This window comes from Anser anser (assembly GCF_964211835.1).
Source record: "Anser anser genome assembly, chromosome: 4".
NCBI lineage: Eukaryota > Metazoa > Chordata > Aves > Anseriformes > Anatidae > Anser > Anser anser.
The window spans coordinates 33330281-33350410 of record NC_139724.1 but is presented as its reverse complement, the minus strand read 5'-3'; the positions used below and the strand labels follow the sequence as shown (position 1 = coordinate 33350410).

Sequence of the window (20130 nt, the reverse complement as noted above, 5' to 3'; positions counted from 1 at the left end):
AGTTCATCCATGTGAATAACACAATGAGGATTAAAAAGAGTTTCAGCAAACTGGCTGAAGAGCTCAGCTTTGGCATGCAGTAGGAAGAACTATGACTATTTCTTCGTTTGAATTGTTACAGTAAAAATAGTCCCCTTTTAAAATCCCGTTGCATAAGAAAAAATTGTATAAAATTTACAGAATAAGCGTGAATTTCTAAGTAATTGCCTTAAGTTTGTAGTCAGATAATTAAATCTTATGCTTTATAACAACTACAGGAACCAAAGAGGAATATTTTTTGCTATACACCCATGGAAACTAGATTTAATGTAGGAGGTTGTGCTCCTCAAAGCAGAAGGTACCAGTCATGGGCAGTGTCAAGACACTTAACTTGATGAAAAAAATGCTTAATGACATATTTTCCTGCCTTTTTTTTTTTCTTTTTAGTTAGTTAGAAGCCAGATGCCTAATCAAGGCTTTATCTTCATTGACATCAAAGCCTGCCTTCAAACTGCCCTTCACCTGAGCAAAATAGCAGCCACCTGCACTGGCAGTATTTATATATCAGCCTTTGGAAGTAGCTCAATTTAGCCTTGGGAGTGTGTTGGGTCTTACCTGGAGCAAAGGTGCCTGGTGATTTACTTTAGTGTTGGCTTCTTAAACTGCAGACTTAAGTAGTAGTATCGCAACTTTGTGTTTTTGGCTCCTTGTGCTTGGTGACTTGGGATAAGCACAGAGAGAAAATGGAGGCTGATCACTTGAGGGCTCCTACAGAGGAAACCAGCAATGGGGTGCTGGTGCCGGTGCCTGTGGCTGTAAGGTAACACAGTCTTGGGCTGATCAGAGCCAAAGCAATGGCTTTACGTGAAGCTGTAAACACTTGTATCAGATATAAAAGTTGTGTATGTTGATCTTCTGTGGTGCTAGGCAAGTGACATCCTATGGAGACAGCTCTTGATAAGTGCTATGTTGGGTAGTAGTCATTTCATGTCAATGTTGACAAAGGTGACAAGGAGGCCTGAGTTGTAGGGGAGGCCTGAGTCATAGAGGAGGCCCAGTGGCTTGAGCTTTGACACCTCCAGGCTGTTTTGCTCCCCTCTAATGCAACTTTCTGTCATGTGACTGATGAAAGTGAAAAGCAACATACTGCTTTATTAGTCTCTTCTAAATCTCTGTCTAAACTTGTTTTAGCAGCTTTGTCCACTCCCATTTTGGTGCTTAACTGGAATAACCTCAGAAGCAGTTGATCATTAAAAGACAGCTATGGCCACCTGTGGCAAGGCTGTGGTGGGTCTTTGCCGACTTCTCTGGAGAGAAAACTTGACTATTACTAAGACAATCTGGAATAGCCCAACAGAAATACAGTGAAATACAAAGCAGCTTTGTTTCTTCAGGTAATATGAATTTCAAAGCACTTCTGTAACTTGGAAAGGCTAACATTTTGCCTATATTTCAACTTGATGATGAGGATAGTGTATCTACATACCACATGTCTCTGTACATCTGCTTTCATGGACTGAGTAATCTCAAAGTCATCAACTAGAAAACTAGCACTTACTGACAAGAATGGATTAGCAGGACTATGGGTAAAAAGAGGAACAGTAGGCACTAAAAACTACTATAAACCTTTATTAGAAAAAGTTATTTTAAATCTGATGCTCTTAAATACATCTAAGTGATATTATGACTGAAATATTTACATTACAAAATCATTTGAAACAGCTCTTTGACAAAACAATTGCACATACAGCAATTTCATACACAAAAAGTAAACAGTGTCTTTTCATAGCCTTCCATTGGATTTGGCACTGAAAATATTATTTTGATCTCATAAATCAGTAGATATCTGGGGATGCATGACTTATGACTTCCTAGAAACCAAAAGCAACATTCTTTTTGTGGGGTTAATGGAAGGTTATGTGTTTGAGTGCAGGACTGTTGTGCTGTTAACTGCTGGTGATGCCAGTACTCTGTATTTGTAATTTTATGGAGGTGTTATTTCTACTTTGTTGAAAACCTTCTTTAAGATATTGATTTCATCACATCTAGGAGGATGCTAGTTCTCAATTACCCTCCTTTTTATCCATATGGTTCTCAAACAAGTCTTCTTTTGGGTCTGTAGCTTACTGCTTTCTGTAGGACAAGAATTGCTTACTCTAAATTAGATATCTAATTGTCCTGAGGAATGTTGGTAACAACTGCTCAAGTACTTGGAGAAAATAAGGGAAGAGGTAACAGTTATTTAGGAATCATCACATTTGCTGAATGTTGTAGAGTAGCATGTAGTGCAAGTAACTTCCTATTTGCGTGTTTTTCCTTGGTTTCTACAGAGGAATAATAACTTGAGTCATCACTTCGTGGCAAAATGATGGTGGGATGGATCTGTTTAGACCAGGCAGATGATTAGGATGTTACAGCAGAGGCATAAGCTATATAGTCCATGGCAATATTAAAATAATCTGCTACCATACTATCTGCTGCCTGGTTGTCCTGCTCTTTGTTTTGTAGGCTAGAGGACCTGACTGTGTAAATCATTTAGGGAAAAATTAACGTGAACAAAGAGGAGGTATAATGTTAGTACATGTAAACTAGAATATTTTGACCCTTTGGCTGTAGTAGTGCAGGAGCAAAATTTTCTAAATCCAGTGTAATTTAGTCCACCTACATTATTAATATAGAGATCACCAGTGTATGTGGAAGAAAATGAGCAGGAACAGATGAAAAGTGTAAAACAGACTGAAGTGCAATGGGCAGGCTAGTATCCAGGAGAGGGTAATATTGGATGGGAGTGAGGAAGAAAGGAATCAAGGCTGTGACCATGCTGAAGCTTCATCCATAACTGCTGGGGTCTGTGGAGATGCTTGGCTGTAACCTGAATGGATGCTGAGTGATGGCCTTGGAAAATGCCTAAGTCCACATAGAAATGAAAGAAAGATACTAGAGGGGTGAAATGGGCAGCCTGGAGAGGCAGTGGGGTTATCACGTCAGCCTCCAGAGGAGTCTGTTGTTAAGACTAGGAGATCAGAGGGAAAGGAAAAAAAAGCCATAAAAGTCTATGTTAAGGGAAAATAGAAAAACTAAAAATCATTTTTGCAGAGTACTGAGGGGACCTATTAGAAGTATCCATAACTATCTTGCAATACAAGTCATTCAGCACCTGGTCTCTTTTGCACAGGGAGGGCAAGATTTAATCAAGTCCTAACTTTTCAATAGTAACTTGGCAACTTTTAGGTTAGATCTGCTGCCTTTAAAAATGGCAGATAGCTTGCATCCAGAATTGGCCAGGGAAGTGTCCAAGCCCTTATTTTGTATTTTGAAATGGTTAGAAAGTTCTGGAAGAAGGAAAGACATGTCCGGGTGTAAGTTTTTTAGAAAGGGTAAGTGGCGTAATCTCGTTCTTTATAGAGCTGTCACCTCAAGATTAATTCTGGGCAGAAATGATTTTAAAGCTTGAGGTAGAAATTGCTAATGATGAACTTCAGAACAAGGGTTAATGCTTATTAACATAACTTTACAGAAAATGTGTTCCCTCCAGTTTTTACTTAAATCTTTCAGGGAAACCAAGTGTCTAAGAAAATTACTTGAAACTGTGCAGCATTTTGACCAATTGGGGATTAATAGTAATTCAAAACCAACAACAGAATATATGCACAACAGTCTGTTCTCAAGCAGTCTCCATGCACTGTAGTGCATTATTCACTGTCCTAGATCCATGGCTAGGACAGGGTGAAGGATCATCATGCCGTGGTTCTGGTATGCCACAGAATGCCATTTTGAGGGGTTGGGTAAGTTTTGAAGTCAACTAAAAAAAACACCACAGGAAGAGGCACAGACCCCGTTTCTTTGTCCGAGCTGGGCTTCAGCTGGCTTTTTGGAGAAGGCAGCACTTGCTGGATGTGGGGTGGTGTGGGCTGGAGTAGGGCAAGAGGCACCATGGGATGCTGCTGTTGCAAACCACTGCATGCCAGCCACACAACCAGTAATGAGTAATGGTCTCAAAGCACATTGTTTTCTCACGAACAGTTACAGAAAACATTCTTTTGAACATCTTCTGAATATTGCTTTGCAAACTGTAGGAAGCCTTAGCATAGCAACTTAGTTCCGTTGGGAAGAAACTGCTAACAAAGCTGCTCCTGGAAAATATCCACTTCTATTTTTTTTACTTGTCTTAATTTGTCTTCCCCTTTTTCCCCTGTGGTTGTATTATTGTAAATCAGTGTTCTAGAGAGTGATTTTACTGTCAGGAACTTGTGAAAATGTTTGAAAAAAATGTTTTACATTTATCTCTTACAACATTTTTTCAAAGTTAAAAATCATCCAAGCAAGGAAAATTAATTTAGCATCACCCGTATTAAATCCAGTATTTGCAATAAATTGTCTTTGAACAATGAGGAAATATTTACTCTTTGAGGAAATTACTAGTCAATTCATATTCAGTGATGAATACATTCAGGAAAATGGTTAGCTGTAAACACTTTTTTCTGTTTGACACATTCTCAGTTATTCACAAAGTTGACCCCTCTTCTGTATTTGTCAGATGTTAGTGAGCATTAATTGTCATCCTAGGGCTCTGGGGGTACTGTTCACTTGCTCTCTTTAACCAAGCTAGGCATGAACATATATTAGTGAAATATTTGCAAATAAAAGAAAACTGAGCATAATGAAGAGCTATTGACCAGGAAGTTTTACATTCAAATAGAATATGAGGACAGGTAGGATGTGATATGGAAGGATCTACGGTGTCATAAGATGCAAGCTTTCAATACAGTGGAGGGGAAGCTTTGCACACACAAGTATCCAGTTTCGTGTGTTGCACATTTAAACCATATCAGTAAGACTCGCCACCTAAAATCAATGGGAGTAATACAATATTTGTGCTCTCAACTTGAGGTATCTCAGGAGTCTGACTTTCCAGTGTCACTAAAGGAGAGCAGGCATGTTGAGAAGCCAATGTCTTTCAGATATTCCAAGCTCGGTCTTCAAAACCTGAAGCTGTAATCTTCTTGCAGCTGAAGTCCTTGACCAAGTGGTTAGGAATAATGCATGCTTATCTACCAGACATGTTTGGTACGAGCACTGAATTGTTCAATCTCCCAGCCCATTTTGATGAGGAGAAACATCTTCAAGCTGAGCGTGCCTGAAGCAGGTTGATGTTGGTGAGCAGTGCTGCGCAGGAAGAAGTGCTGGGTGGTGAGATCTAGCACAGTGCTGAGCTGTGGAGTGGGTTAACTCAAAGGCAGTATTGAAATAATATTTTTGATTTCTATGGCATCTTTAATTTGAAAAAGAAAATGCTTGCTAGGGGGATTGTACCCTTGCTAGGCTGCAGGCTGCCTCCTGGCAAATCCTTTGGGACAGCTTCAGCTGCTGCCTGTCCTCACAGCTGTCTGCTAGTCCTAGTCTTTTACTGCCCTAAGCAGAAGTCCTGTGCAAATCAGTGCACCATTACCAAAAAACAAATTGAAAAGTAAACATGACATCGAAATGAGCTCAACAGTCTGATTTGAACACACTAAACCAGTGCAATCCAGAATTATGGGTGCTGTTTAAATCAAAAAGAATGAACAAACAGCCCACCAAATTTAGCGCATACATGCTCTTAGGTGCTGCACTATGCAGAAAAGGAGAGCTACGCAGAAACATGGACAGCTCTTTTTTGGGGTGGGGAAAATGTTTCTCTTGACTGGTGATGAATGTCACTACGGAAGGAATTTAAGTCAACCTCCTAGTCCTACTATAGCGCTTTTCTCTTTATTTTTTTCCTCTTGATGCTTCTTTTCTGAAGATTGTAAGTAGCAGGGCACAACAAAAGCATTTGCTCCTCCAGCCTTTTGAGATGAATCATGTTTAAATCCAGTTCATCCGGGATCTGGGGTCTGTCAGCTCGTGTGCTGCTTCCCTTTAAGCAGTTCTCTGCTGCTGTGACTTCATGATTCACCATCACTGGGTGTACATGGAAGAGAAAAAAACACTGGTGTCACGCTGCTTGTTCGCTTGTGTCTCAGCAGAAAAAATACGCAATAGTGTCTGTTCAGCCCACGAGAAGGTGTTAACAGAAAACGCATGTCGGCCGTGCAGCACACCAGATGAGCCCATCTGTGGTGCTACAGCCTGTGAGCAAGGGATGATCCCACTTTTCTGTTGGCTGGAGGCTATCCAGCACGAGCGTTCTCCTGCTCCCAGGCAAGGACTGAGGAATAAAATCCCCTCTTCACACACTTGAGGATAACGTTTTACATGGTTTTCTTATATATATTAAACCTAGACTCGTAATATATTAATTTTCTTTTTGCCGCTCTGATTTCTGCCTAGATAGCTTGCTCCTTAGCACTTTCTTAATGTTTAGTTCACACAGACATGAAAAATGCAACTTCTGTTATCAGCTGGATAGATTTCCATCAGCACTAACAGCAGGGTTGAAAACCACTGCTGAAGTTTAAAGGGACACAATCTTAATATTTTTCACGGCTTTTTATTATTTTCCTAAGCTGAGGTGCAGGCTGGGCAGAGAGGATTTCTTTCCATAATAACAATTTGTTCCCCACGCAGACCATCACTCTATAGGGAAGAGCCACCCTTTTTCCAGACAGAAAAAGCAGGAGGGCACCCAGTGGGTGCGGTGAGGCAGGGGGTGCTTTGCTCCGTCCGTCTCAGCACCCTACAGAGGCAGGTGTTGTGCCTCTCTTTGCTGGGGGAGAAAAAGTTCCCCAGAGAAGAGATTTGTTCTCTGCCCTCCCCTTCACCTCACCTGCTGCCCTGCTCCTGCGTGCACAGGAATCCTGGTTGGGATTTCAGCACTAGGTTTCACATGCAAGACATTGATATATATTTATAAAAGATTATATACACGCAAAACATATCTGTATACATGGATGTGTTTTACTTAGTGAGCTTATGTTCAGGGTAGATGAGCACCATCTCCGAGGGAGCTAGGGCTGTCATGCCTTGCCCCTGGTGCAACACTCCACAGCCTTGATGCCTGTAAGAGTTTTAGCCAGAATAATAGCTTTCTTTTCTTTTGCTTCATGCTTTTTCACTTTTCTTTCTCAAAATTGGTGCAGAAGCATCTGTTTATCTGCATGTATTTCTCTTCAATACTCAGCAAAGAGTTTGGTTGGGGAAAAAGTCCTCTTTGGTCTGACAAGGTTTGATCACAGAAATGAACAGGCACCAATTTGTTCATTTGTTTGTTTGCCAGAAAATGGCACCATTTCAAATATATTTTCACTTTGAAATGAAGCACATTCCAACATTTTGTGTAAAGTGAACTTTGAAAAAGTAGTTTTAAGATAAAGCATTAAGTTATCAATATTTCAGCACCATATTGTTCTTTTCTTAAAACCTTTTTAAAATTTTATATTAAAAAGTCACTTACTCTGCGAAGTAGTTTTGGAAAAACTTTCCTTCTGAAAATGCCATTATTGCAACAGTTTGCCTCGGATGTTTTCAAAATGCTATCTTAAAATGCTATCTTATCTAAGCCAGTTCATAGCTGAAAGCATTTAAGTCTTAATTGAACCCCCCAGCAACTTGCATGAAGAAGGAAAATAACACTCAGCCAATTGTGTTCAGTGAGGCACTGAGATGTTTCCCATACCGAACTCTCAGAAATAAAATCTTAACTCTTTTTTTAACATAATTTGAGAACAAATTTGCCTAAACTAAGCGGTCTTCCAGTAATAACCTTGCCTTTTGTATTCAGATAATGTCCTTTGTCGGAGCAGTTCTGAATGTTGGCAAGAGAAATCTCATCTTCCTACATGGGCTTGTTTGCCTTCCTACCCTTCAGAGGCATCACAGCTGGTCCTAGTACACCAGATATAAGAAAATAAGCTTTACTGACATGCGTACCTTCACTCTGACTGAAACACCCTTATCAAACAGGGCTGCCATTTGGAATCACGGCTTACGCCTGGCTGCAGTGCTTCAAAGTGGCGATATCTCCATCTTACAGGTGGGGCACCCGTGGGAGCATGTAGCCCAAAGGCACCCGTAGCCGGTCAGGAGCCAAGTCCCTGCCACTCGATGGGGTGAATGGCAGTACAGCACAGAAGCACTTTAACCAGGACCGTATTTAAAACGCCTGCTAAAGTTGGTAGGCTATGGTGTTTTTTCTCCAAATGACTGTTTATGTTCTGGAAAGGAACTTGGCTGAGGATGTCATTGTGCCCCAAAAGCCTCTTACACCCCAGCTGTTTGGAAGCTGGCAAGCTGTTGGGATGGCTGCTCTGCATCCCTCCTGGCCCCTGAGCTGGCTGCAGGACAGCGCTGGGAAAATCTTTCGGGAAGCTGCTCTGGGAGCTGGTGTAAACACTTCAGGAAGCTGTGATTAAAGTCTGACCGGTGAGGAAAACTCTGTGCAGTGCGGTCATCTGTCTCACACTGGTTTGCCACTGCAGGGTTAGTTAGGGGTGCGATTTACGGGCAGCAACTGGTTTGAAATTTAAGGAGTGTCAAAACGTTTGAGTTGGAATCAGTCCTCATACAAGAAAACTTTAAAACCTAAACAGGCCCCACAATCAGTCTTTTATAATTATGTATATAAAAAATGAGATTATTTTGGAATGACTCACTTTGACCATATTTCTTCAAATAACATAATGAATTAAAAGTACCTCGGGTTGGCCATCGATTCTTTTTCTTCTTCTCTCACAGTAGGCAAACATTCACAATCAGCTGAAACAGGATAAGAAACAAGATGATAGTTGCTCTTGGCAGTTACTCTGTTTTATTTCAGAATTGCATCAACTTTTTTTTGTGCAGCCACTCTAGTACATAAACCTGCTCTTCTGCATCATTTTATCTATAAAATCTGCATGTTCCAAGCAGTGTAAATATTACGTGTTTTAAGTCCTCCTTCCCTTTGATAGGTGTTGTGGTAACTTCTCTGTTAGATATGTTTCAGTTGTTTGTGTACACATACACAAGCACACTACCTTTGAGGACTGTTTCCCACGAGCTACCTTGGGAGGACAATTTGTTAGCCCTCCACAGCTTACAGCTGCACCTATGTTTCATCGTCCAGTAGGGAATTTGGGGGTGGGGTTTAGGAAACATTACTGAAAAAAGCATAATGCAAAATGTTTGCTCTCTTCTGTCCACAGAAATTAAAAATTCAGTGTTTCTCTATATGTTGTACTTAATGCTTTAATTTCATGACTGCCTCTTAGAACTTGTTTTCTGCTGGAGATTATAGACCGAGAAGGTCAAAACCCCGTCATCTGGAGAGTTTTGCTAATGGGAAGAGATGCTCCAAAGGGTTTTATGTCCTAAAAACCAAAACATCTCTAGGAGGTCAGACAGATGGGCTGTTTGGATGGAAGGCGAGGGACCAGGAATTTAAAAACAAGGTTTCAGCATTTCCTAGCCAGTGAGAAGCTGTTAGCACGGCTTGTTACATATCAGTTCGTGATCAGGTCCCAGTTAATTCACCCCTTACAGAAGACCTGCGCTTTGGGAGGAGAACCACCTTGAAAGAGGATGCAGATTAGGGATTTTCAGCTGGGAGAAAATTAGGGAAAAATATAAGATGCTTGAAAAAGAAGTAGCTAAGAGGGAGCTGAAGATGCTTCTGGTGGTAGGCACAGCGGGTACTGATTGCTGGCAGACTCACTGGGGAGGACGTAGTCAGGGAGCAGCAGCAAAGAGCAGCTTGTGCTTCGTGCAGCAGAGATGGCAAGCGAGGGAAAGGAAACAACAAGGGGAGGGGGGCAGTGATAAGATCTTGGCAGTGATTTTACGTAAACAGTGGTCTGAGCTACGAGTAAATACTTGTTTCTTCTGCAACAGCACGAGGTGGACCACAGAACTGTAGAAAGTCTGAAGACTGAAAGGACTGGATTCTTCAAAGAAACTAGTATCTAGCATTAAAATGTGCATTTAAAAATATAAATTCTGTTCAGAGCTATACTTGTTTTTAACAAGTGTCTACTGGAAACTCAAAACATTTATGATATTCCCTCATATGTTAAAAATAAGCTCCCACACAAACTAAAATACTCCTCTGAACAATCCTACCCCTGACATTTGTGCTATTTCTGTAGTAAAGAGGAAAGAACACAACTAAAAATGTTTTAGGAAAATCAGTGACACAAATACAAAATGCCTTACATTGGTTTTCTACGCGTGGGATCTACGTCAGCTAGAAAGAGAGGGATGATGGAGTAGAGGGGTTACCATGTACCATTTTTGTTCATGCTGTTCATCCACTTATCAAGCTCTTCCATTTCTATCTCCATAACAGAGGGGGTGTCTTCTTCAAAAATAGGACTTGAGAAAAAGACATTACACAAAAGGCTTAAATCAGAAAACATATAAGGCAGTAGTTGTGCATGACTCCCTCATAATTCCAGGCATTTATGGCCGCTCTGGAAAGCTGCCCCAGACTAGCCACTTAAAAAGGAATGGTCATAGCCATCCTAACTCTGCATGTATTTAATATACATGTATTTAAATATCTCCATTTAGTCTTCTCTTTACCAATCATTCCTGTAATCACATGGTAGAAAAATTGTTTTTAGCACCCCCCCCCCAAAAAAAAAAACAATTTAATATCGTTATGTTGATTGGCAAGATGGAGCTCAATAAAAGTTATCACGGGGGGGAGAGCTGCGCAGATCTCAGCAGGTTCTTGCAGCAGCCAGAGGATTACTTCCAGGGCAGCTGCCTCACATAGGGCAACCTTGAAAGATGAGGAGGTTGGACACGAAGCTTATTGTGAACAGCAACAGCCTGCGGTGAGCCCGGGGACCGACCTCTGCTCGTGGCATGGCCATATCTCGTGGTGGCTGGCGGGGCCAGGGGCAGATGCTGCATGGGTCCCCGTGGGGCAGCTCTCGCCCGCCCCATCCCGCTGCCTCTCCTTTGCCTGTTGCCTGAAAGATACACCCCGAAGTTGCACGTTAGCCACCTCTAGAGGGTGTTCACTGCAATGATTAATGGCAAATTTAGCGGTGTTTGGTGCATGAAACCAGACAGCGGAGGGGGCAAAAATCAGCAAGCCTATTAGAGTAAGAGAATATATATTTTTTTAAAAGAGTGATATTCATAAACTTTACCTTTTTACGTTTTCACTTCCCAGCTCATCTGGAAAAGAAAACAAAAGTTGCTGTTCATAGTTATGCTGTTTGTATATACACTGTCTATATTATAGGCAAATCCTTCAATAGGGTCACTTAAAAGAGGTTCTGTTTTCAAAGGGCGTAATCGTCCACTTTTAGACGAAAGGCAGCACATCCCGCCCTGCTTGCCTGCCATTTCCAGAGCAGCCCGTTACGTTTAATCCTCGGCACACTAAATGATGCTCACCATGAGCTCAGCCTGGGGGGAGCCAAGTAGATGTCAGTGCCACGGTGGGCAGGAACGCACGGACAGCCAGTTCCCTGGCGGGGCAGACGTAATGAGGAAAGTGGCATCCCGAGAAGGGGCCTCGACTGTTACAAAATCATTTACTGGAAGCAGGAGAGGTTTGCTGCAGCCTGCACAAGGTCAGTCCACCTCTGCCTGGGGCTCTTCTCATGGAGAGGAGAAGGGGAGAGGCTGGCGTGGCAGCTTAAGTGCCAGTTAAGCAAATGAAGCTGAGCTAGCCCGATGCCAAAAGGGGTACAAAGCTAGCTACAACCCCAAGACAAAATGAAGATAGGAAAAAAAAAAAGAAAGAAGAAAAAAAAAAGCAAACAAAAAAGCAGTGTAACAGCTATTATTCAGACAAGCAACTTCCCCTCCAGGGTTTCTTGAAGTGACTGAAAAGCCTCGGCCCTCAAAAAGTCTTGTTCTATCGCAGCTCCCAGCAGCCTCACCCTGTAGGCAGTACAGGCAGGAGGAGCACTAAATTTACCTTGCATGGGGACCAAGCACAGGGACAGCGTGGCACAGCCACATCCCTTCTCTGTACGGGAACTGCGAGGAGCCAGAGCAGCAGCACCAACTCTTGCTGAGGGACTGCTGCGTGAGTCTCCTTTGCTCCTTTTCTGCTTAGGAGACATGGAGCTAAAACCAGAGATGAGCACCCTAAATGGGGCATCCCAGTCCTTGAAACAGCATTTTGTGAATGATGTTGAGCATGTGCTAAAGATATCCTCCTGATGCATGAGAAGAGAAATTTACCTTGCTTAGACTTTTTCCTTTTATGGACTACTATAAAAGCTATAACCAGCAAAATCAGCAGGGCCAGCAGCACAGCGGGGACAGCGTACACCAAGACAGATGGCTCCTCCGTCTCTAGGCTCTCATTATCGCTCTTGTCATGCAGTTCAGTGCTTGGAACACTTTCCGCTTCAGAGCTGCCTTCAGTAGGCCTTGTAGAGACCAGTACTGGCTGGGTGCTGCCCACGGTTGTAGAGGATGCAGGAGTGACAGCAGGAGAAGGTATCACTGTGGCGGTGGGTAATGCTGGTGATCCGTAGCCAGAACCATCCTCGCCGTTTTCAGAGCCTGCCAAACATAGGAGGACAGCTTAACATTGTGTGGGTTTTACTGGTGTTATCAGAGAGTCAAAGCATGCAGATTTAGTATTCATTTTTCATTTGATGTGTTAAAAAAAGACAATCAGCAAATGCACATGCACACACGTGTGAAGTCTGGGCCGCCAGATGCCAAATTAGATGTGGAGTTTGTCACAAAACCTTACTGTGACAGGACTCTTCAGCTGGCTTGCACGGGGACACATCAGCCCCTGTGGTCTGCCTGCCTGCAGCTGCCGTGTTTGCCGTGCAGGTTGACATCAGCTCTCACGCTCTCCTAAAAGCCTTCTGCTGCCCTGCTGAGCACGCTGTCCCTCTCCATGCTCAGCCTGTGCCTGAGGAGACCCTGCTCCCAGGCTCACCAGCCCCTCCAGCTCACTTGCCTTACCCTTTTGAGCCCTTCTCTGATTCTTTAACTCTGTTTGGCTGCACAGCAAGGAGGAACGGGTCTAAAAGGAAGCACGAAGCCTGCAGGCGCTGCTGACTTTCACTTCTGCATTGGCTGGAGGAGGTAGCAGCACAGGGACGGTACCAGCTGCACACGCAGTTCACAGTGGTAAAGACACAATGCTGCTTCTTTTTCATAAATGTGAAGGTTGCAGGTTTTGAATCTGGATCCGGGTTTTGATTTCATTTAGCGTATATTTTGCAAGGCAATTGTCTAAAATTGGCTGTATTGGTGATACTGAAACAAGACTTTTTGATGCCAATTAAAAATCCGTGTTGACGGCCATGTGATTTGAAGCTTGATGGCAGCACAGCAAATTGCGGCCTGTGCTGTATTCCATGCTATTGCCAAAAATCCTGTGGTAGCCAGGGGCGTGGGAATCAGTCCCTCAGTAAATTACACCTACAGGTTTCCAAATGCAAATTAACTGCTTGAAGTTAACTGGTGACTTTGTGTCACCTGCCCTTTCAGACAGGATGCCGCCGTGGTGCAGCATTTATGCCGTAACACAGGACAGGACTGCATGGCTTCTGCAGTGACATGATTCTCCCTGCTCTTGTCAGGCGCTGGGCAGCCGCGGTTTCCACTCGAGTTAGCAAAAGCTTCAGGTTTTCAGCACCTCAGCACTGGCATTTCAAATCTCACAGGACTGGATCTGAAAGTACTTAGCATTTTAAATGCTTTAGTAAACACATTAATCTTCATAATGGCCCTGAGAGATGAGCAGTTATCATCTCCATTTTACAAATGAGAAATCAGAAGGACAGGAATCTGTCCTTCCCAGGGACACCGAGCAGGAGAGGAAAACTGGGGTGAGAGCGCTATCTCTTGCTTAACCCACTCTGCAGCACCTCCTCGCCACCCAGGTCTGTCTCAGAAAGGAGATGAGCATCTCACAAGACACGAACCCTGATTTCAAATGAATACAATGCTTCGAGTGTGACAGCAGTGATTTATCTGGATCTTTGTGCCACGCTTATCACACAGGCACCTGATTGTTTCACCCTCTCCTGAAAGCTAGGAAAGAATGTTAATGCTTCATAAATAATTTTAATACTCAATAAATAATGCCTAATACTTTAATAAAATATTTGATACTACAAAGGTCGCCAGCCTCTTCCACTGCAATAAGACAACAAAAATGTTAGCTCTTCAATGGCAAAATGCTTCATGTCAGTAATCTGTGTCACTTTCTTCCCTGCTTAGTATTTCAGTGCCTTTGCAGGCAGTGACCCCTTACGTGTGTGCTCCTCGACCTGCTCGTGTGAGCTGCTGGCTCTCATTAATCCCAGCAAAGAGGATGAGAGGGAAAGCACCTCCCCATTATTATTTTTTGGCCATATATATTTGCACCGCAGTACCACAGGACCATTCCTGTGACCTTGCTTCCTCTTTCTCCTCTAGCCATCCTCCTTGAAACCCATCAGCTGCCTTATTTGATATGTTTGCAATGACAAGCCCAGTGCTAAAAATAGTGCAAAGGGTGTGGGGGAAATAGTTTATTTTCCATTTACTATTAGAGATAAAGTGGATTTTCCAAATGTCTGAAGCATGACGTGACTCTAAAGCAAAAGCAAGTGGTCACATCTCATTAAATGCAGTACTAGGCTTTCAGCTACAGCGCACGTTGTGTTTGATTTCCAAGAGAGACATTTCCAATGTCTCTGTTACTTTTTATTTGACTATTTTTGAGCTGTAAAGCAGATTTCAAATCTGTTATCTCTGTGTGAAATAGAACTATCTTTTCTAGTCTCCAGACAAAGAAAGTGTCAAATCACAAGGAGTGACCTTGTTGCCATGTAATTTTGCTCGCTTTACATAATTCCAGGGCCAAAACACCATCTCTTCTTTGGGCAGTATTTCCTCTTACTAAGGCCTTTTCTTTGAGAGATTTGAATGTGTCTTTCAGCAGCCGGGCAGACAATTGCACAAGGTTCTTGCAAAGATATTGCTCCAATTTCCCGTGTTTCACCTGCTGCCTTGGCACATCCTCATGAGGTGAATGAAAGCTGGATGTTGCAAGGTTTAGAGCACGGTCAGAGAGTGCCTGAAAGCTGGAGGGTTTGTGGGATGTTATTCAAGCACTTTCTTCATGCTCGGAGAGACACAGATCTGATCTCTGTGTAGATACCTCCTCGACTTTGCAGAGCACTTCTTACTGGGCTCAGCCTTGTGCTTTTAGCCATGTTCTGACACCCCCACCCAGCGCCTTCTGCACACCGTCTTGAGGGAAGCTGATGAGGGCACACCACAGCTTTGTCCCAGCCTGCATCACCACTTTTTGCTCATTTAAGAAGAGAAGGGAGGGGGGGGGGGCCCATCCTGACAGGGAGCTGGCCACCGCATTAGCACGAGGCTGGAGCAACGAGCTAAGGTGTTCCCACCACCAAGAGGATCTGGGCACCAGGGGGCCCAAATGCTTGAGCAAGCATCAGCAGTAGCTCAAAAAAGGTTCCACTACAGTTGGTATGAGGTATTATTCATTATATGAATGACAAACGGGCTATGTCACTCTATGCAGATACCGTGGTATGAGGCATTATTCAGAATTTTCTCCTTAAAAAATACATTCGAGCGACTGGTGAGTTTTGGAGGTGCCTCCAAGCCTGCCTTTCAAGGGAGGCAAAGGGAGCTGAACATCCTGAGCGGTTTTGCACACCAGGATCAGCAGCTGTGCAGCAAACAAACAAACAAGCAGCATTTCTGCTGTTGCTGCCTTTCTTCCCCTGAGGTTTGCGTTGCGGCACTCAGAGGTGGTGATAGGAGCTGCTGGATGCAGTAAGCAGGCAAACAGGTTTCTGGCTTCGGCTGGATGGGAGGCAAAGAAAAATCACACGCAGTCAGCACGCCAGGTTCTGCTGGCAAGTCCCTGGTCTCCCTTCTGGGCTCGCATTGAACTCAGACTGAGGCTCCGAAGGGAGTTTTTCAGCTTGCACAACAGCTCCTACGTGCAGAGGAAAGCGGGATGGGAAAAGCCAGATCTGAGTCAATGGAACAGACAAGCTTATTAATTTGGCATTTTTTTGTTTCTCCGGACTTTCCTGTAAGTCTCAAAAAGGCACCGAGCAGAAGACTCGGGAGAAGGCGACAAAAGAAGCAAAGCCTACAAGGCCCCGCAGAGCAGGCCGACGTTCCTCCTCCGTGCCCTGCCCCGCACCACACGCGCTCCTACGGCTCCTCTCCGCCCGCGGGCTCACCTCGGCGGCTGCCTGGCGCACCCGTGCCGCCTCTCGCCCCGCGAGTGGCGCCCATGGCGGAGGTGCCGTGCCCGCCGCGGTCGGCCGGGGCCTGCCCGGGCCGCGTGCTGCAGCAGGCCGCGCGCCAGCGCTGCTCCGAGCCCCGCGGGCTGGCTGCCGGGCCCACGCGCCGCTCTGACGGGCTGAGCGAGCGTCTCGGGGCGGCTAATCTGCAGAGAGGATCCTGTTAAAGAGGGGTGCTTAGAGAGTGCTGTCTAGGTATTACCCGGAGCGGGGAGAGAGGGTTTTAGGTTCACTTCTTGGCAAAGGAAATGGCTTTCTCCTTGCTGCGCGCCCATTCCGCCTAAGTGCTCTTTAAACAGCACATTTGGTCCTGCATTTAGAGCCAGACCCTGGGCCCACAGCCTCATCCATCACCCCAAGAGCTAAACGTTTTCAAGACCGAATCATGCTTCTAGTTACAGCTGTTTGAACCTGTGCCCTTCCAGCTTCGCATCCGTGGCACCGGTGCAACTCCACCGCATCCAGAAACTCATGGTGCAAACCTCTCAGCGCTCCCTGCTCTCAGTGGGACCCCAAACTTAGAAGTTCAGCAGCTCTGAAGGCTCGGCTGCAGTCATAGAAGTCTCTCAAGGGACAACAGGCAGGAGTCACTGACTGAAATTTAGCATAAAATCTTGCTGACGTAAAAGGGACATTTCCTGAAATGCCCCCTAAGCACTTGAGTAAACGCAGTAGAAGTTAGTGTGTCTGGATGGAAAGGAGGAATAGTAGTAAATAAAAACAAAGAATTGATTTGTTTGACAGAAAGGGTTCCCATCTGCTTTTAGAGGGCTGCACTTTGGAGAGAGAATATATAGCAAATCTTCCTTTCTTCTTGTCTTGCTCTGTGTTACAAGCTATTGGAAGGGCCTTAAATTTACTTCTAGGCTCGGCACGCACCAATGCAGGTGTTGTGCAAACCCTTAAGTCCCTTCCACCCAGAGCCAGTGCTGGGACCTCAGGCACGCTCACAGAGCTGCCGCCCCAGAGTAATTGCAGTGTAGCTGGAACAAAACCGTCTGTTCATCATAATCCAAATGGCGAGGCGAGGATTTTACAAGGCTCCAGTATGGTATGGGAAAATGGTTTATAAAGGCTTCCATCTGCCTTTAGATGTGCTGCTAGATCTAATCTTACTCCCATCACCTACTTTTTTCAAAGCTCTTTCTAGACAGCAGAGGTGAGACCGTGGGGATCCTGGAGCTTCTGCCCCCTTCTCCAGCACGCTGCTATGAGGGAGGCAACAATGTCTGGGACTGCAGGAAAAAAGAAGAAAGCTCCCCTAAAGCTCCTGCCCTGTTGATCTGTAAGCAAAAAGCAGTCAGCACGAAGGATGCACCTGGGAGGCCAGCCACAGCAAAGGTGCTCCTGGCCCACCTGCAGCATATAGAAATCTCGGTAGAAACTTTAACCCCTCCAGTTCAGTTTCCCCAGAAGACCAAGTGAAAAACTGCCCTCAACATCAGCCTCAGTTATGTTCTGGGGCTGCCTGCACACCTTTGTGGGGGGAGAATAGGGATCCACCCTCTTCTCCATCACCTTTTCCCAGCAGCTCAGGGCTCGCTCAGGGCAGCTGGGGCTGACACCGGCCAGGCTCTTGCCCAGCTGCCTGGCACTTTGTGCAGGAAATGGCAGCCCTCTGGGGGCCGGGGGCTCGGGCAGACCCCAGCACATGGAGGTGATGGAAGTGCAAGCGACCTCGATGCATTGTGCAAGCAATTGCTGGCAGCTCCCCGGCACCTCATCACACCACGTGGCTGGGGTCTTGCCCCTCTGCTTCTCTGGGACCTCTTTTTTGCTCCGTTCGCGACAGGATTTTTCTTCTCCCAGTCACTTTGATCAGGAGGCACGTGCAAAGCTTGGAGCGCATTTTCCTAGCACGTCCGTAGCACAGCAGGGCTGCATTAATGCAGGCAAGACCAAACCATTTTGTAACAACTCGCTTAACTCATTCTTACAGCTAAGCACGATTGCTAACCGCGATAAGCTCTGCAGCGTGCCTGGAGCCTGCAGCCCGGTTTTACAGCCTGGAATAGTGCTGGTTTTCAGGAAAAAAAACAACAACAACAACAGCACAATGCCACCACCTATTTCCCCAGTGCCTTTTAAAGTTTTCATAGAAGCTCAGTGGTAGCAGCGAGCAGCAGTGCCTCTCCCTGCTGTGCGGAGGGCTCTCCCTTCCCTCCCGGCAGCCGCGACGTGCTTCTGTCCGTACCGAGGCACTTGGGCAGGGATTTGCATGACGCCGGGGGGCACGTCAGCCCCTCCAAGGGAGGGTTTTCCCCAACCAGCTGCCTGCATCAGGCAGTCCCGGTGCGACGAACGGCGAGCGGCACAACCCACCCTCTGCAGGGGGCTGCAGCAAGTGCCTCCAGCACTCGGTCGTGAGCAGCTGTCCCACCTCGTGGTCCTTCCCTTCAAAACGCCTAGATCCCTGGTGCCGAAGGCTTGGCAAGGCAGACTTCCAAATATCTGTCTCCAGAAATGTGTTTTCTTTCATTGAGCAGGTTTCGGGTCATCAGCACCGCGGAAATCAACAGCTGGCTTTAGGGTGGAGGGCAAGCTCAGTCTTGAGCTTTGCTATGACATAGCGTATGGCTGATAGGGTGGGTGTGGGGTTAAGAAGATACAAGAAACGATTAAAATTAGACCCAAAACACCTGGTGAGACAGAATAGAGACACCAGTTCCCCTTCCACCAGCTTCAATGTAAGATCCAGTCGCCACGGTGCAGGCTTACATCCGAGGAGAAGAGAAGAGAAAAGGGCAAGCCGCGGCTGGGAAGAAGCGCAGCCACAAGCAGCAGCGAGCGAGTTCCCGCAGGTCCCCTCTCCCCACGGCCAGCTGTGGGTGTCACCCCCGGGCCAGCCCTGCCAGCAGCGTGCCCAGGGCCCCCCACGGCAGTGAGGTTCGCTCGGCCACTCACCGTTGCCCTCCCGGGCGAGGAGCAGGGCGCTCAGCAGCGGGACCCAGCCGGGTGCCTGCATGCTGCCTCGGCCTCCGCGGCTCTCTCTGGGCTTCGGCAGAGCATTTACATTTCCTGTTTCCTGCCCCCGGTGCCTCTGAGTTGTATTTCTCCGGGAGATGGGCTCCGTTTGATTGTTTTTAGGAAGTGATGTAATGCCGTCCGGGCCTGTCAAGCAGGCAGGGATTGCAAAAGAGAGAGGAGGTTGCTCTTCAAGCACTGCTCCAGCACCTGTGGGCTTCCCGCCCTCCTCTCCGCTCCTGGCTGCCATGCACCACCTAATTGCCAAAAACATTTCCAGTAATAAGCTGAGGAAGAGGAGATGCGTGCTGCCTTTGTAAGCAGCTTCATGGTGTCTCCCCTAGACATCAATCTGTGTCAAAACCCAGATTCTGGGGAATTACTGGAAGCTGGCAATGGTGAATCTTTCTCTTCAGGCTGGGGGAAGCTGCCAAAGTGACTAACTGCTGCTCTGCTTGTGCAGCTAATAATTTTTCTTATCACATTGATATTTCCATAGGTCATCAGGTAGTTTCTTAGCTAGAGTACTGAAGAAATAGGTTAGCAATTCATTTAATGACCAGCTTGTTAATAGATTTAAAATGCTCGAATGACTGAGCTAGCTAAATTGGAACCGGTTGCTTAGTATTGGCAATGTACGTTTACCCACTGCTTAAAACAGTGGGGAAAAAAGCAAAGTCACTACACTGCACCTACAAGAGGATAAAGAGGAGCTTTGGCAGCAGTGAGTGGGTGATTAACTATTTTGGGGAGGCATTCTTTATTATGGTGCCATAGCCGTAGATGAACACTCTTACCAGACAGATGCATTAGAGGTAAGACTCGTACATGTGTTTAAGATTTTCCCATTGAAAGGTTACACAAGTTCCAAGTATTAGTAGCAGTGTGTAATTGATAGAGCTGCTTTCAATTATTATTCATCCACGTTGCAGCAGTGCCTAGCATTCCCAGTCCGGGGCCAGATCTCCTTCACACCCAAAGTATCAGCAGCCAAAACCTGGTCCTGAAGAGCTGACAA

General features: G+C 45.5%; 1 protein-coding gene across 3 annotated transcripts; it reads right to left on the bottom strand.

The window, feature by feature from the left end:
- Positions 1-1594: 1594 nt before the first annotated feature.
- On the bottom strand, positions 1595-19377 carry TMEM154 (transmembrane protein 154). 3 transcript variants are annotated; one of them, XR_014583569.1, is made up of 7 exons: positions 19053-19377; positions 12085-12411; positions 11037-11064; positions 10734-10853; positions 10090-10248; positions 8595-8655; positions 1595-5922 (listed from the first exon to the last, which is right to left on the bottom strand). XR_014583569.1 is itself a non-coding variant. In XM_083834105.1 (7 exons), exons 1-7 carry the CDS (start codon positions 19360-19362, stop codon positions 5907-5909), a joined length of 948 nt encoding a protein of 315 aa, XP_083690231.1. In that variant the 5' UTR covers positions 19363-19377; the 3' UTR covers positions 1595-5906. The 3 variants fall into 3 exon arrangements, 2 of the variants coding, with proteins under 2 accessions (XP_083690231.1, XP_083690232.1); XM_083834105.1 differs by having other exon boundaries at positions 10163-10248; XM_083834106.1 differs by lacking the exon at positions 10734-10853 and having other exon boundaries at positions 10163-10248.
- Between the last annotated feature and the right edge of the window lie 753 nt (positions 19378-20130).

Coding starts and splice junctions, on each gene's coding strand:
- TMEM154 (XM_083834105.1), bottom strand. CDS start 19,362: ATGGCAGCCAGGAGCGGAGAGGAGGGCGGGAAGCCCACAGGTGCTGGA. Junction 11,065..12,084: donor AAGGAAAAAGTCTAAGCAAG/GTAAATTTCTCT, acceptor TTTCTTTTCCAG/ATGAGCTGGGAAGTGAAAAC. Junction 8,656..10,162: donor GAACAGCATGAACAAAAATG/GTACATGGTAAC, acceptor ATCCTGTTTCAG/CTGATTGTGAATGTTTGCCT.